A 15,752-nucleotide genomic window follows, 5' to 3' on the forward strand; every position below is an offset into this window, starting at 1 on the left:
ATGGCAACGAGTCTCAGAACTTTCAAAGAACGGCTTCAACTTCTGATGCCTACCGACGATGGAGAATGGCTGAAGGAGATAAGAGGGAATCTGGCCATGGTAGCCACTATGATTGCGAGCATGACCTTCCAAATCGGTCTGAGTCCGCCCGGTGGAGTTGTCCAAAACAGCGACAACGGATTCATCGGGTGTCCAACACCGAGGGGGACAAATCAAGCATGTCCCGGACAATCTGTTTTCGCTAAGGTGAACAGAAGCAACTACAAAGGTTATCTTTGGACCAACAGCGTATCTTTCTATACATCTATAATTTCATGTATATGGCTAATAAGCGGTGCTCCGGTCGGACCCGGTTTTCCAACGTTGTTGTTGTCAACCCTTATGTGTGTCTCCCTCAGTCTTCTTGCCATATCCTACTCCTTTGGCGTTTCCATTGTTAACCCACCCGACGATGGTATCTGCCACTATTTCTTCAGCGTTTTCCTTTCTTTCTTTGCAGTTCTGGCGGTTCTTTTTTTATACCGCTTTCTTACATTGCATCTGGCCACTAAGACCGTTAGTAGACAACAACGTATGCATGGTAACCATGAGGACTAAGATCACATATCTCGTTACCAATACGTGATCATTTACATCAAATTGTTTGTACGTGAAAATAGTAGGTAACAACTTTTAAATAATTTGATATGATTGATTAAATTATATTTAATAATTATTGTCTATCTGTAAAAATAATAGTTGAAAATTTTTAAATAATTTTTAATTATCAACTCTTACCTATAAATTTTAGATAAAAACGACCATTTGTACCTTACTAAATAAATCTTAGATAAATACATGTCCAATTTTTATTAGTTAAATATGAAAAAAGAATGGGATATGTGATCTCAATCTCTAGACACAACACTCATCATGCCGCTAAATAGGTCATCTAATCTTCCGTATAATATGTATTTGGTGATGTTAATTAGAAAAATAATAAAATAAATTTAGATTTTTTTTCCTCAAATATTATTGATAATTAATAATGAGTTACAATATATACACTACTCTGACACAGGCACCACTCTTATATACTAATAGCAGGATACACACTTATTTGGTGTTAAAATTATTAAAAAGTCATTTATATTAAAAAGGTAAGCTTTTAATAATACTAAAAAAGAATGTAATATTTTTTTTAATGTACACAAAACTGGTATTTATATGTGGTTAATAATTGTTGTTCAATATAATAATGGGTTTTAAACCCTACCTCTAGTTTGTTAAATATATACATGCTGGGGTCATTATGCAAATTTCTCCTTGGAGTTGGATGTGGTAATTGAGGTATATATATATTATACAACATAATGCTTTTTTATAGGAAAACTATAAGGAGACAATGAGAATACTAATCAATGTGAACAATGGATATGTCAGATGTTCAATTCGATAGGTATGCAGATAATTATGTTGATTATTTTTAATTGGATAATTATTTTTTCGATATGATTTACTCATGCACAATTAACAATTGCTGGATGTTCAATTAACTAAATGTACGGATGGTTATCTCTTAATGTTAAGGTTTAGGAGGTAATTTGAGGGTGGAATGTTTTTTTATTTTATTGAATCAATTTTAGAGTCTATTGTTCATATTATTTACAAAAGTCATTGTTTACCTAATAAAACCGTATATTTTTAAGTTTTTTTTTTATATTTTTCATTATTTGTTATCTTTTTTTAAGTAATTCTTTTATTTTTATGTTTATTTTTTTTCAAAATTTATTTTTGTTTATCTATATAAATCATGCATATTTATTATTGAGCAAGTGTAATAGATAACCAATATGAAGGATCACCGTCGATAAAATGGGGATAATCAATAATTTGGACAAGGCATTTAAAAAGAAAAAAAAGAACACTCAGATAAAGATGCTTAATACGTCTTTTGTTTAAAGATATTTTTAAATAATTAAAATTCAATACATATAATTAATTAAATTATATTATTTTTATTAAAATTAGATCAAATAAATTAATTTAGTAAAAAATTAATAAATTATACTTTGAATTAGTCTAAATTAATATTTTTTATAAAAAATAACTACAATATATTTATTATAAAAAATAAATAAAATACTCTTATTATTTTAGATATATATGTATATATAAATTTTAAAAATTCTAAATTCTAATCATTTTTTTTTCTATATCATTATAGGATTAGAATTTAAAATTTTTAAAATTAAAATTTATATATATAAAATAAGAATATTTTAGTCATTTTTATAATAAAATTATTGTAGAATTTTTTATAAAAAGAATATTAATTTAGATTATTTTATATATATTAAATTTTAATTAATAAAAAATATCTCTCAAAAAAAGTTTTAAATATTTTTATTTAAATGACTCCTTAAAAAAAATGTACACTTTTACTGTCGATCCTAGGCTATCGATAAGATTGGCGAAATTTGAGGCTAATAATTTTTACGACGGGTCATCAATAAATCTGTCGTCTTTAATATTACCAACAACTCAGCCATTCTTATTTTGACTATATTACATAGTAATTTTTATTTCAAAAGGTTACAAACAGAAAAGCCATCATAAGTAAATTAAATAATGTTACTCATCGACAAATACACTAATATTTTTTCTATTTTCGTAATAAGGTTGCGTATTATTCTGCCATCGATAACTTTATTATTTTGTTTTCGAATTATTTTTATTAAATAATAAACTATATAGCAAGGAAAACGCCATTCGTAAGAACCATTAGTTACTCACCTGCATTTGGTATTAGGTAAAATTAAAAATTAAAAACTGTTAAATAATTTAATAGATTTAATTAAATTATAATCTAACTATTCTAAACTATTAATTTCACACAAAAATAATTGCAGGTAAGTTTCTACCCTTTCTCCCTCATTTTAAAACTTCCATCTGTTTTTAATGTCACGCCTATCCCTCTAACCAAAGCTCCAATGACATATATACTTCCTCCTCTAAGTTCAGATTTACGAGCTAAGACTACCGTTCTATTCATGAAAAGCTTGTTCATTTTTAGGCATTTAAAGTTTTTTTTCTTCTTCTGACAATAATGGTCCTTGATTGCAGATTTTTAAGGAGAAAGAATAAGAGAATAATGCTTTTTTTAATAACTTAAATAATAAATTAAAAAAAAGTTAATTTTAATTTTAAAAATCAAATTTTAAATTAATTAGATGTAATCATAACTAACTACAATACAAGCCAACTAAGTCCATCTTCTTTATTTTTTATTTTGAAATTAAAAAATTAAGACAATAATTTTTTTTATAACAGATTTATTTTTTAACTAGTTAATTAGAGTTGGCTTCACCCTAGTTTATTCCCTAGTGAAACCATTTTATTTTTCCAAATGACTCATTCAAACACACTCATTAAAAACAAGTGATTTATTTTCATATATTATCGTCAAATAATTTTATTTTTCTTGTCGTAAGATTACGATATGATATTTTATATTTTGGAGAGAATTTCTCAAATAATTATAAATAATAAGATTACCAATAATAATTATAAACTTAAAGAATAATAGCATAAAATTTAAACTATAGTAACATTATTAATGATTAGGTACATATATAATAATGTATTTAAACTAGATATAAACAAGTGATGGGAGTAAAAATCAAGTTATTTTATTTTATTCAATAAAAAAAGCATATTCGAGTAAATAATTCCATATTGTTTTCTTATAGAAAATATTTTTATTTTTATTTTTTTTGGTTAACATTAAAAAAAACCATTTAACAAATTTCATGTTGTGAATACACCACTACAATTTTCTTTTTTTTTTTTTGGGTCTATACACCACTACAATTTAGTAAGTCAAATTATTGCACTGCACTGAATTCAAACAAAATTTGCAGGACAAAATAATGGCCCATTCTCAGAAACCTATCAAAAACAGCCATGACTCCTTTTTTGGTTTTCTGGTTAGCACAACTTCTTAATTTTTCTCAATCATCCAACAAAAATGTACCAAAGTCCTTTCTCACCAAACAAATGTAATCCCTATCAAAAATTAACCAAAAACCCATGGGTAAAAGACTTAAAAGTACATATACAGATCCGTGGGCTACCCAAATATGATCCCTATAACCAAAAAGCCCACAATCAACATCATGTAACATAGTAACAGCCGTATCTAACCAACTTGGGTTGGTCGAGTGGTCAGCTCACTCGTCTGCTTAAGCAAATGTCGGGAGTTTGAACCCCGCCTTATGCATGCAGCAACCTATTGGCTAGCGGCAGACCCTTAAATCGAGCTCAGATTCGCGACGGATTAGTCCTTAACCTATCGGATTGGGGAATACCGTTTGAGTAAACAAAAAAAAAATAGTAACAGCTGTATCTACGCGCTGCATCACGTTACAAAGAATCCATGCATAGGCAATATCGAGTTGTAATTCCCCATGAGTAAAAGACTTAAAAGTACATAAGATACCGTGGGCTACCCTTTCTGTACGCTGGTAGTGCCACTGCTCTAAGGGTTCTAACCTTTTAGAGCATCTCCAATGGAGAAGCCCTGCTACTGTTTAGTCAGAAAAAGAAAAAATTGAACCCTTGGAGAGAATTAACGTGAAGTCCTTCATGTTTTTCAAGAGGAGAGAGAGAAGAGGGAGTCCCTCTGAATGGGGACTCCCATAAAGTAATAAACAATTGCCATTTGGCATTAAAATAAAAAATAAATAATTATATAAAATATTAATTAATTAAATAATTATATTATATAATTAAATAATTATATTATATAATTAAATAATAATTAATTTAATAATAATTATAATGACTAATTAAATTAAATATTGATAATTTTATTTAATTAATAATTTATATTAAATAATTAACAAATAATTAATTAAGTAATTAAATTATAATTAATTTACTAATAATTATAATAATTAAATAAATTAAATAATGAAATATTAATTTAATTAATAATTTATATTAATTATTTATATCATAATTAATATTAAATATTATTTATATTTATATTATTATATTGTGTATTATTGTTATATATGAATCTATTTAATATTAATATATTTTAATAGTGAATTATTTTTAAATTTAAATATTTAAATTTTATTATTAAAAAAAAATTAATTACATTAATTACAAGTTTTTTAATTAATTAATTAAGTGGGACCACAACAGGGACTAAAGTTAGTTCCTCCTAATGGAGAAGAGAGAGATGCTTTGAGTTCCTATTTACTGTTTATGACGCAAAAGCTGATGTGGAGTTACTTTTTATGACAAGTGGGCCATAAACAGGAACTGGGATGAATTCCCTACTGGAGATGGTCTTAGGGTTCTTCCACAGGCCATAAGCAGCAGTGATCTTCAAAGTGAGAAGGAGGCACCCCTCATCATTGTCAGGTCAATAAGTTTTCAACTCAATTTCTCTGTCTGTTGCTTGTGATTTCTTCTTAGTTCTCATTTTTAGTATCATTATTATTTGCTCATTGCATCAAATCCTATCTTTTCCTTCCCCTTTAACCATTTCTGGTCTTTGTATTGTTGTTGTTATTATTGAAGCATATTTCAAAGTGGCAGTTTAAAGAATTGTAGAGCAATTTTGAGTTTGTTTGGGGTAGCATTATTTATTTATAAAAGATATATAATTATTCATTCTCCTTTATTGAAAATTAGCTAATAAAATTTTGAAATTCTTCTTATTGGACAGGAAAGAGAACAGTTCAGATAACATGGTACAACCAGGATGGCTTGAAAATTTTGATTTGGCCTCGGCTCAAAAAAGATACCAAATCCTTGCTACTATGCTTATTATTGGACTTCAATTTGCTTGCGCCTTTGGAAACTTTAGTGTTCTTGCCTTCGTACCCTTGAGAGATCCTATCGAACCAGGTTCTTATCATCCTCGACTTGTACTTTTGTTTAACTTAGTAGGATCTGTTGCATCTGGGATTTTCAGTGATAAGTTTGGAAGAAAAATGGCTTTCGATATCATTCTCATGGTGTTCATGGCGGTCTGTTTCTTATATTTTTCTGGTATAGTGGTCTCTTTTATGTTCTATATAGTCATTATTGCTTTTCTTGGGGGTGCTACATCCACCGTTGGCGCGATATTCATTTCCGAAACGATGGCAAACAAAATGAACCGCGGAAGCCTCATTGCAAAGCAATTTCTTGGAGAACTGTTTGGCCAGTTAGTTTCCATGATAACCATAATCATTTCATCTTCATCTGTCAGCCAGAAATACAAGGACTACTACTTTACTTTCGACAACCTCTTGATGCCTGAGGTAGTGGCAACGGCGGCCATGGTGGTGGCCGGGTATACGTACTTCTTCTGGGTTAAGAGGATACCTGAGAGCCCTCGCTACACCTACTTTGTTTGGAACAACTCAAGGAAGGCTGCTTCAGACGCGAAGAGGCTACTAATTCGTGAAGTAACAAACGGGGAGGAGGAAGAAGCTACTGTTTTTCAAAACCTAACCTTTGGTTTATTTAGCTGGGAATTTTATAATCTCCATGGCTGGCACTTGTTGGGAGTCACCGCTACTTCTTTTGTAAACGGCATTAACTACCTCACTCAGCTGTTATTTCTAAACTTGATTTTCCACCAGTATGCTCTGTTGGTCCCTCCTTCTAAACCGGAATTGCTTTTGTTTTTGGCTATGCTGATGACTGTGACTACTGTTCTTGGCTTCTTGTGCCAGGTTTTCTTAATTGATCGCATCAACCGTTTCTGTATCCTGTTTGCATGTTTCTGCATCAAGGCTGTGTTAATGGTACTTGTTCTACTAGAAACTCCATGGAAGAAGAAAGATAACATCACCGAGCTTTGTGTGTATTATGTTCTTTGCAACATCATCTACAATTTTGCAAATGCAACTAATTTCGTTGTGGCTGCCGAGATCTTTCCAACAAGGATGAGGGGAACTTGCCATGGTATAACAGTTGCTGGTAATAGGCTTGGACTATTTCTTGCTATAATTTGCTTATTTGTTGCAGGTCACCATTTTCAGCTGATTTTAGGTTTTCTTGCTTGCATCAATGTGATTCCTGGAATTGCGGCGTCCTTCTTGGTGAAGGAATCAAAGGGGAAAACCCTAGAAGATGCGAGCAACGAGCACGGATTAGAGTAGTTTCCTCAGAGTAATTATTACAAATTTAAGAGTTTTTTTTTTTTTCGGTTTCACGGTTCCGTCAAGTCAAAAACTAGTTGACCAAATTAAAGTCTTTTGTTCTTGTAAGGAACTTAATCATGTTTTTTTGTCATTTAAGAACATCTTTTATGTTTCTTCACTACTATATATGCATCTTCCAAATTAAAATCAATCATATATATATTTGGGTTAATTATTGTTTAATTATTATATTGCTAATTGTTATGTTAGAATAGGTTTTAAAGTAAAGTGATTTATATTAGTAATTTTTCTTGAAATTGATTTTGACGAGAATAGATACATAACGTAGTTCTTAATAACGGAATAAAACAGTAAAATAGATAATTCTTTTATTTTAATAGACTACAAAAATAAAACTTTATGGAGATGACTAAAATCATCATATGAGTATTTTAAAAAGATAGAAAACCTTATTTAGACTTCATTTGAAAAATAAATTTTTAGAAGATATAATTACTATATATATTTGGTAAATCAAAAACAAAATAATTTTTAATAAGCACAAACGGTAACAATTATATTTAAAATTTAAAATAATTTTGATGAATATAAATATAATAAAGATTGAGAATAATATAAATATTTATTAAAATATATGAGGTCATTTTAAATTTTTAATTCTGATAAATAAAAATTAATTAAAAAAAACTTCTTAAATATTTTTAAAATTATTTTTAACTTTTAAAAGTCACCGTCACAAACCTATAATCCTTTTTATTTATCAAACACCTCTATAAAAAGATGCACCATTTCCAAAAACTCTATCAAACCCAAACTCTAACTATTATCATAAAATGATGTTGATAATAGATTTTAGTTTTAGTTTCTAATTTTAATATAATGCGATCTAATTATTAGAAGGAGAAGATTGAAATGCTGAAAGAATGTAAATAGAACTTGAGCTTAATAGTAGCCGTGCTTGTGTGGGATATTCCATAACCATTGAATTGTGCATTACTTCCATAGCATAAAAGCAGAATTATTAAAATGTATTAATTTAGATAATAGAGAATGGACTAAACTCTTTTTATAATACAATAATTTCTATGGTAGTAAAAAAAACAAGACGTATATTCTAATTTGTAATTCAAATTAGAACAAAAACAAAAAGAGCAGTGGGTCCAATGCCCCATCCCACATAGCACATACCCTTGAGGCATATAGAGGATGATAACTGATAGGCCAATTCTTGGGTGTAGACGGTATGGAGACATCTATATATGTAGATTTTTGTTAGACAAGTTTTAAAATGACATCTGTCTCTTGAAGGGACAAAGACTGTCCTTGATACAGACAGTGCAGCGTGATTCATGGAAAAATAGTCAGGTCTTCTGTATAAAGTTGGGATTGTTAATGAACATTGTTAGAATTAGGGGTGTTCGCGGTGCGGTTTGATTCGGTTTTTGAAAGAAAAGTCATTCGATTTAATCGTTTAATTGAATTGCGGTTCGGTTTGGTTCGGTTTTTTATTGAGATCATCCAAACCAAACCAAACTAATTAAAATCGGTTTGGTTTGGTTCGGTTTGTTTGGTTTTTTCAATCACTTCAAAAAAAATACTACCATACTATTTGACAAAGTCATACTATTGAAATCGACAAATACAAATATACAATAACTAACAAAGTCTTGATCAAATGAAATTTAACGACAAAAGAAATTTAAATATGACAATTAAAGAAGTTTAAAAGTTCAGTCAACACAACTGAAAATGAAAATAAATATAAATTTCCATCAAAAGATAGCCCAAGTTATGGTGTCTTCTCCAACAGCTAAACTTCTTTATTTTTTTACGTAAATCAACCTGAAATCAAAATGCAGTTACATAATAAGAACAATAGTAAATAATAAAAGTTTTTCCATCTTTGATTGCTACTGTACAACACAACTGGCTAACCCTGACTGTGTTACTTGTCAACAAAAGTGTTTGTATCCCAGCAGTCTCAGCTTTTTGGTCAATTAAAATGTTGTCTCTTCACCCTTTTATTCTTATAAGGACACATATATCATTCATGCAATTTTACTAATGCAACTATAATTTTCAACAAAAAAAAAGTTACTGATTCAAAGAATTGACAATCCATCCCAATCTTATCAAGATATTCATATTCAAAGAAAACCACAGCAATTCATTTAGAGATGAAAAAGGGGCAATGAGAAGCACTTAATCAACTCCAGATAACATAAGCGCATGTGATGCCTAGCTCAACTCTAAAGTTTCACATGGCAGTAAATATTAGCCTTACGGCCTTGACTAACAAACATCAGTCATATATGATATACCTCATACCAAATTACTAAATACTAATAATGCTTGCAATTGCAAAGCCTAGAAAATTTCAAGCACCAAATCATTGTACTACTATTGCACATATGTCTATAACCCCTATCTCAGATAAGAAAATTTATGGTCGTTTGTGCATGTTGTGATCGAGTAATATCTTCCAGTTTCTATCAATCCAATTTCTTTGGTCTAATAATTCAAGAGCAGAAACACAACAACAAATCAATTAAAAACAGAACAACAAATAAATTAAACAATGATCAGTGAACCAACAATCAGAAGCAATTTTCCTAAACAATGAACAACAAATAAAACAATAAATACTGAACCAGCAAGAAAACAGCAACTAGCAACAATGAAATCAAATAATTAATGAATCAATAACAAGTAAAACAATAAAACAATAAATTTCCTTAAACAATGAGAAACAAATAAAACAATAACAAGTTAACAACAACCAGCAACAATGAATCACTGAACAATGATTATTGAATAAGGATGCATATCCTGTGATTTCTTTTGTTCTTTTAATCCATTTCTACCATCAAGTTATAAACTATAAGGATGCATTTGAGTGCTTATTCTACATTTCTACTCATATACTAACAACTAAACTCAAAACAAAGCTAAATAAACAAAAATAAAAAAGAAAAATAAAAAGACACAAAATATTATGAAAGAAGATTGCGATTCAAAGGAACATTGATTCGAAGCTAGGGATTTTTTATTACCTGCTGTATGCTATTGACTCAATTTAGGGTTTCTTGATTCCAATCACAGTATCAGTTTCAGTACCACTAGGAGCTATCGTTGACAACTCTCGAGGTGGTGGGCGGAACGGTCCCTCGCCACAGTTGGGAGGTGCAGAGAGTGAGACTGTGAGGCCTAGGGAGAGAGCGGCTAAGTTTCGTACTTCGTTTGGGGGTGGGCTTGGGGGTTACTGGGTAGGCTAGTGTCCGCGTCTTCGAGAGGCCAGAAACGATGCTGTGGGTGGCGGCGGGGGTGGTGTTGGCTCCGCGATGATGGTGTTGGCTGGTGCTATCCGCGAGGAGATGCTTGTAGGAAGGGTTCGGTGGCGCTGTGTGAAAGAATGGAAGGGTTCGGCAGCGTTGGGAGGGAGTGAGAGGAAGGGGTTCATCGGCGCAGGGAGGTGGTGGGGAGGAAGGGGTTCATGCAGGTTGGGAGTGGGAGGTGCTGGCTGTTGGGAGAGTGGGAGTGGGTTTCGAGAGTAAAGAGCACAGAGTGAGAGAGGTGGCGGCTAGGTTAGGTCACGTTGTGGGGGGTGGGGGTGGGGGGAGGGTTGATTTTATTTGTGTTTTTTTGAACCGGTTCAGTTTGGTTTGGTTAAGGTTTTCAGTATTAAAATTGAAAATCGAACCGAACCGCAATAAAAACAGCAAAACACAATTTTTCGATTTTTTCGGTTTTCAATTTATTCGGTTTTCGATTTTTTCGGTTCGATCGATCGGTTTTGTTCGGTCCGAATCGGTTTTAAACACCCCTAGTTAGAATTAAGTAGCAGGCTTATTATTTTTTGTTTCTTTTGTTAGACTTCTTGTCATTTATAACTTTTTTTTTTTATGCAAGAAAGTTTTTACGGGCTCGCGTTATTTTATTAGGAAAAAACTTTTTAAATGCAACGCAATACAGACTCATGTAATAGCACTGCTACAACTATTTGCACTACTAATGATATCCAGAGTTTAGAGATAATAATACTTATTATTAGTACTTATAATATTGATAACAATCATAAATATTATTACTTTGATAATAACAATTTTAATAACATTTTAGATAACAAAACTCATAAATAATAATAATAATATTTACTAAAAATATAATAATTTTTTTTATAATTTTTATATCAGCTTCTCTATATAATTAAATAGTCTAATATAAATACTGATTAATCAAATATAATGTTACTTTGGAGATTCATTGAACGGCTGAGTTTTGTTAATCATTGAAATGTTTGACTAACAATTTTTTAAGAACCTAGGACATTATCCTATATTTTTCATAAATTTACTCGGAAATTCAAAATACTATTTAAAAAATGACGACATATACTACTCAATTTATATATTAGTCAAATTGTTCACGAAGAATTGATAATTTATTTATTTTAAATATATACAAAACTTTATGTATCCCAATTTTTTTAATAATAATTTTCTGGGTTTTTTTTGTCCTTTCAAAAATTGCTTATTCTTTAACAACAACAATTGCTTATTCCTTTTAAAAAATAGACAGTATATTTTATTTTTTTTGGGTTAATTTTTTTTTCGTGCGAATCGTACTAAATCATAATGTAATAATATGAATAATATAATTTATCTTTCAATTATTATTATTATTATTATTATTATGAGTTTTGTTATTTGAACTGTTATTAAAATTGTTATTATCAAAGTAATAATATTTATGATTGTTATCAATATTATAAGTACTAATAATAAGTATTATTATTTCTATGAATATTATTAGTACGTAGTAGTGCAAGTAATTGTAGCAATGTTACTACATGGGTTTGTATCTGCGCTGCGTTTAAAAAGTTTTTTTCTAATAAAATAAGGTGAGTCCGTAAAAGCTATCTTGCAAAAAAAAAAAAAGAGTTGTAAATGAAAAAAAATCCAACAAAAGAAACAAAAATTAATAAACTTGCTAATTAAATAATTAACCCTAACAATGCTCATTAACGATCCTAACTTTAAATGAGGGGTCTAATCACTTTTCCATGAATCGCGCTGTACTGTCTATATCAAGGCCAGTTTTTATTCTTTTTAAGGCTTTGTTTGGATAGAGGAAAGAAAATGGAAGGAAAGAAAATGAGAGGAAAGAAAATGAGTGGAAAGAAAATAGAAAGAAAAGTAGAGTTATTTGTATGTTGTTTGGATTAAGAGAAAATGGATAAAAAAAAATAGAGAAAAAATTTTCTTTTGTTTGGATGGAAAGAAAAGTGAGAAGAAAGAAAATTATAAAGTATAAAATTACATTAATACCCTTATAACAAAATAAAGTATAAATATTTTTATTTATTTATATTTTATCGCATTTTATAAATATTTAAAATATTATAATTTTATATATTTAATTTAAATTATTTATTTAATACACATATAATATTTAAATATAAATTTTTATTATAATAATATATTAAAACTATTAAAACTAAATTTATATTGATAATTATTAATAATAATATAACTATAGGCAATATTGTAAATATACAAAAATAATCTTTTTCTCCTAGTTTTCTTGCTTGTTATGGATGGAAAATTTTTTTGGTGGGACCCACAAAAAAATTTTCCTTCCTTTCCATTTCCTTTAGCATCCAAACAAAGGAAAATAACATTTTCCATTCATTTTTCTTCCATTCTTTTTCTTTCCTCTTATTTTTCTTTAAAACAAACATAGTGTAAGGGACAGATGTCAGTTGGAGACTCATCTAATAGAAATCTATATGTGTTGATGTCTCAATACCATCTACACCCAAGATATACATTTGGGAAGAAAAGAGAAAAAGGTCAGGCAACTTCTTTGAAAATTCCACGCGTTCTTTCTGCTTTATAGCTGATGGAAGATTATTTAGGCCAACCAAAATAAATAAAACATCGGAAACATTGAATAGTTATTATAAATACAATTTAACATGTACAAAAATCGTAAAAGGATTTCATGGATTAATTATACTAAGAATTATATTAATTCTAATAAGGTTATTTAATGGGTGTTCTTGTGTGGATGAACTTCTAAGGTATTTCTCATCTTAGAGGAAATTAAACTTGTTTCTTTGTTTCTAAAAGATATATACTTTGGCAAGAAAAACACAGAGGGTGAGTACCTGCAAAAGACACTTTGACGTTCAAGTCAGTAAGCGTTTAAGAGGTATAAGAATAATTCTATGAATATAGAATGTAAGACATGAAATAGAATTTATCATGTATATGTATTATGATAATTCTATGAATATAGAATGTATATAGAATATATCCAGAATGTCTCTAGAATGTATGGTGTATATAGAAATTGGTGCTTTTTATAGGCAAAGAGTTGATGGTATGACCGTTGATCATTAAGTCAGAATAATGGTCATTAAGTCGGTAATGAAGGTGTCAGTTACAGAATGAATGATAATTAAGGCCGAGTTATAACTCATAATGCACAATAAAGACCAAGTTATAAGGTGACGGATCATAACCCCCAAGTTTTGTCTGCCGATCATATGATTCAGGCTAAACTTAGAAAATAAAATGATTTATAACTCGGTTAAAAGATAAGTGAATAATGATATGGTGAGCTCCCAAGTTTAGTCGGGTTATTATGTCGGTACTTATTCAAAAAATAATTGATTGATAAGAGTCATTCAATCAAGGTAGTTGTGTGGGGGATACTTTTTCACTTTAGAACAATTTTGGCATTTGATTGTATGGGAATTGAAAAGTTTAGAGATAGATATCCATTGATGGAATTGATTGTATGATCCGAGGATATAATGGTTAATTGTTTTGGGAATTTTTTCGGCCCACAAAAGTTTATTGATGAATTTTTCGCTCAAAGTAATTAGTTATTAAATATTTACAATTTATAGTGAAAGTCATACGACATGAATAAGATAAATTCAGAAAATGAATATGTCTAAAGTCGCAACATATATTGAATAATATATATTGTAAAAGTAAAAGAGTTCAAAGTAGAAAAATATACCTTGAAAGTCGATAATTGTATAGAAAAAGACGACATATATGAATGTCATACATGCCAAATGTGAATATCTGAATTTTATTTTGTAGGACATGCTTTAATTTGATAATAAAACAATAAGATAACAGTTATTGAATTATACATTTAGTATAATGTTTCTAGCAGTTATAGTATGACGAGGGATATTCCTCGTGCAATAATAGTAAATTGCCTGTTTAATTTTCTACATTAAACAAATAGTAACATAAAATTTAATAGTATAAAATGAATAGTGTAACAGTTATATACAATTAATTTTTTATGAAATTTAATTTTAAGATTTGAACTCATCATTACTATCATTTAATTGTATAAATGAAATCATTAAGCAATAATAATATAATACATATTGAAATAAAAATGCAATTGATATTGTTGTTATGTGTCATTATTGTATAGAACATATATTGAGGTTTGAATATAACTAATAAATCAGTAAATATTAGTTACATAAAATATAAATGCAAAAGTATGTTGAATAAAATATATAATTTTACTTGTGTAAATAGAGAACTTTGAAAAACTAAGCAAAATTGATAAGTGAGTTTATGCTCGGATTGATTGAAAATCAAGTTTGTTCTTGGATTGATTGAAAGCCGAGTTTATTCTCAGATTGGTTCATTGATTGATTATGAGACGTGAAATATTATGATACGTAAAAGTGAAGCAATTTGAAGGTATAAAATACGAACCTTATAAAAAGTTACGATGGATTAAAATTTGATAAGAGGTATTAAATAAAATATTAAATAAGATTGTTGAGATTTGTTCAAAAATTTGAACGTCATCCAAGTTTTACAAACTTGAAGGGAGTAGGAATTATTTTACTCGTCCCCATAGACGGCGCCAATTGTTCTTGCTTGCGAAATAGATCGGCTTCTAGTAACTGATGACTACCTAACTATAACCTCGGAGGCTGAATGATGAGTAGATAATTTATTCGCTTTTTTGCATTGTTTTTAGTATGTTTCTAGTAGGATTTAGTTAGTTTTTAGTATATTTTTATTAGTTTTTAGTTAAAATTCACTTTTCTGGACTTTACTATGAGTTTGTGTATTTTTCTGTGATTTCAGGTATTTTCTGGCTGAAATTGAGGGACCTGAGCAAAAATCTGATTCAGAGACTGAAAAGGACTGCAGATGCTGTTGGATTCTGACCTTCCTGCACTCGAAGTGAATTTTCTGGAGTTACAGAAGCCCAATTGGCGCGCTCTCAACGGCGTTGGAAAGTAGACATCCTGAGCTTTCCAGCAATGTATAATAGTCCATACTTTGCCCGAGATTTGATGGCCCAAACTGGCATTCTAAATCAGCTCAAAACTGCCCGGCGTTAAACGCCGGAACTGGCACAAGAATGGGAGTTAAACGCCCAAACTGGCACAAAAGCTGGCGTTTAACTCCAAGAGAAGTCTCTACACGAAAATGCTTCAATGCTCAGCCCAAGCACACACCAAGTGGGCCCGGAAGTGGATTTTTATGTCATTTACTCATTTCTGTAAACCCTAGGCTACTAGTTCTTTACAAATAGGACCTT

The 15,752-nt window shown here is 29.7% G+C and overlaps 2 protein-coding genes across 2 annotated transcripts; both read left to right on the forward strand.

Moving 5' to 3' along the window:
- LOC130962437 (uncharacterized) lies at positions 1-597 on the forward strand. The gene has a single exon (XM_057888653.1). The coding sequence runs from the start codon at positions 1-3 to the stop codon at positions 595-597; it is 597 nt and encodes a 198-aa protein (XP_057744636.1).
- Positions 598-1,409: 812 nt separating this feature from the next.
- Positions 1,410-7,148, forward strand: LOC130962438 (low affinity inorganic phosphate transporter 3-like). The gene is made up of 3 exons (XM_057888655.1): positions 1,410-1,438; positions 5,311-5,415; positions 5,723-7,148. The coding sequence occupies exons 1-3, from the start codon at positions 1,410-1,412 to the stop codon at positions 7,146-7,148; spliced, it is 1,560 nt and encodes a 519-aa protein (XP_057744638.1).
- Positions 7,149-15,752: the final 8,604 nt, after the last annotated feature.

This window comes from Arachis stenosperma, chromosome 2 (genome assembly GCF_014773155.1).
Source record: "Arachis stenosperma cultivar V10309 chromosome 2, arast.V10309.gnm1.PFL2, whole genome shotgun sequence".
In the NCBI taxonomy this organism is placed as follows: Eukaryota; Viridiplantae; Streptophyta; class Magnoliopsida; order Fabales; family Fabaceae; genus Arachis; species Arachis stenosperma.

Bases quoted from the DNA above. Each gene is read 5' to 3' on its own strand.
- LOC130962437 (XM_057888653.1), top strand. From the start codon at position 1: ATGGCAACGAGTCTCAGAACTTTCAAAGAACGGCTTCAACTTCTGATG.
- LOC130962438 (XM_057888655.1), top strand. From the start codon at position 1,410: ATGGATATGTCAGATGTTCAATTCGATAG. The intron at 1,439-5,310 runs GTATGCAGATAA...GGCCATAAACAG, and splicing joins TCAGATGTTCAATTCGATAG to GAACTGGGATGAATTCCCTA. The intron at 5,416-5,722 runs GTCAATAAGTTT...CTTATTGGACAG, and splicing joins GCACCCCTCATCATTGTCAG to GAAAGAGAACAGTTCAGATA.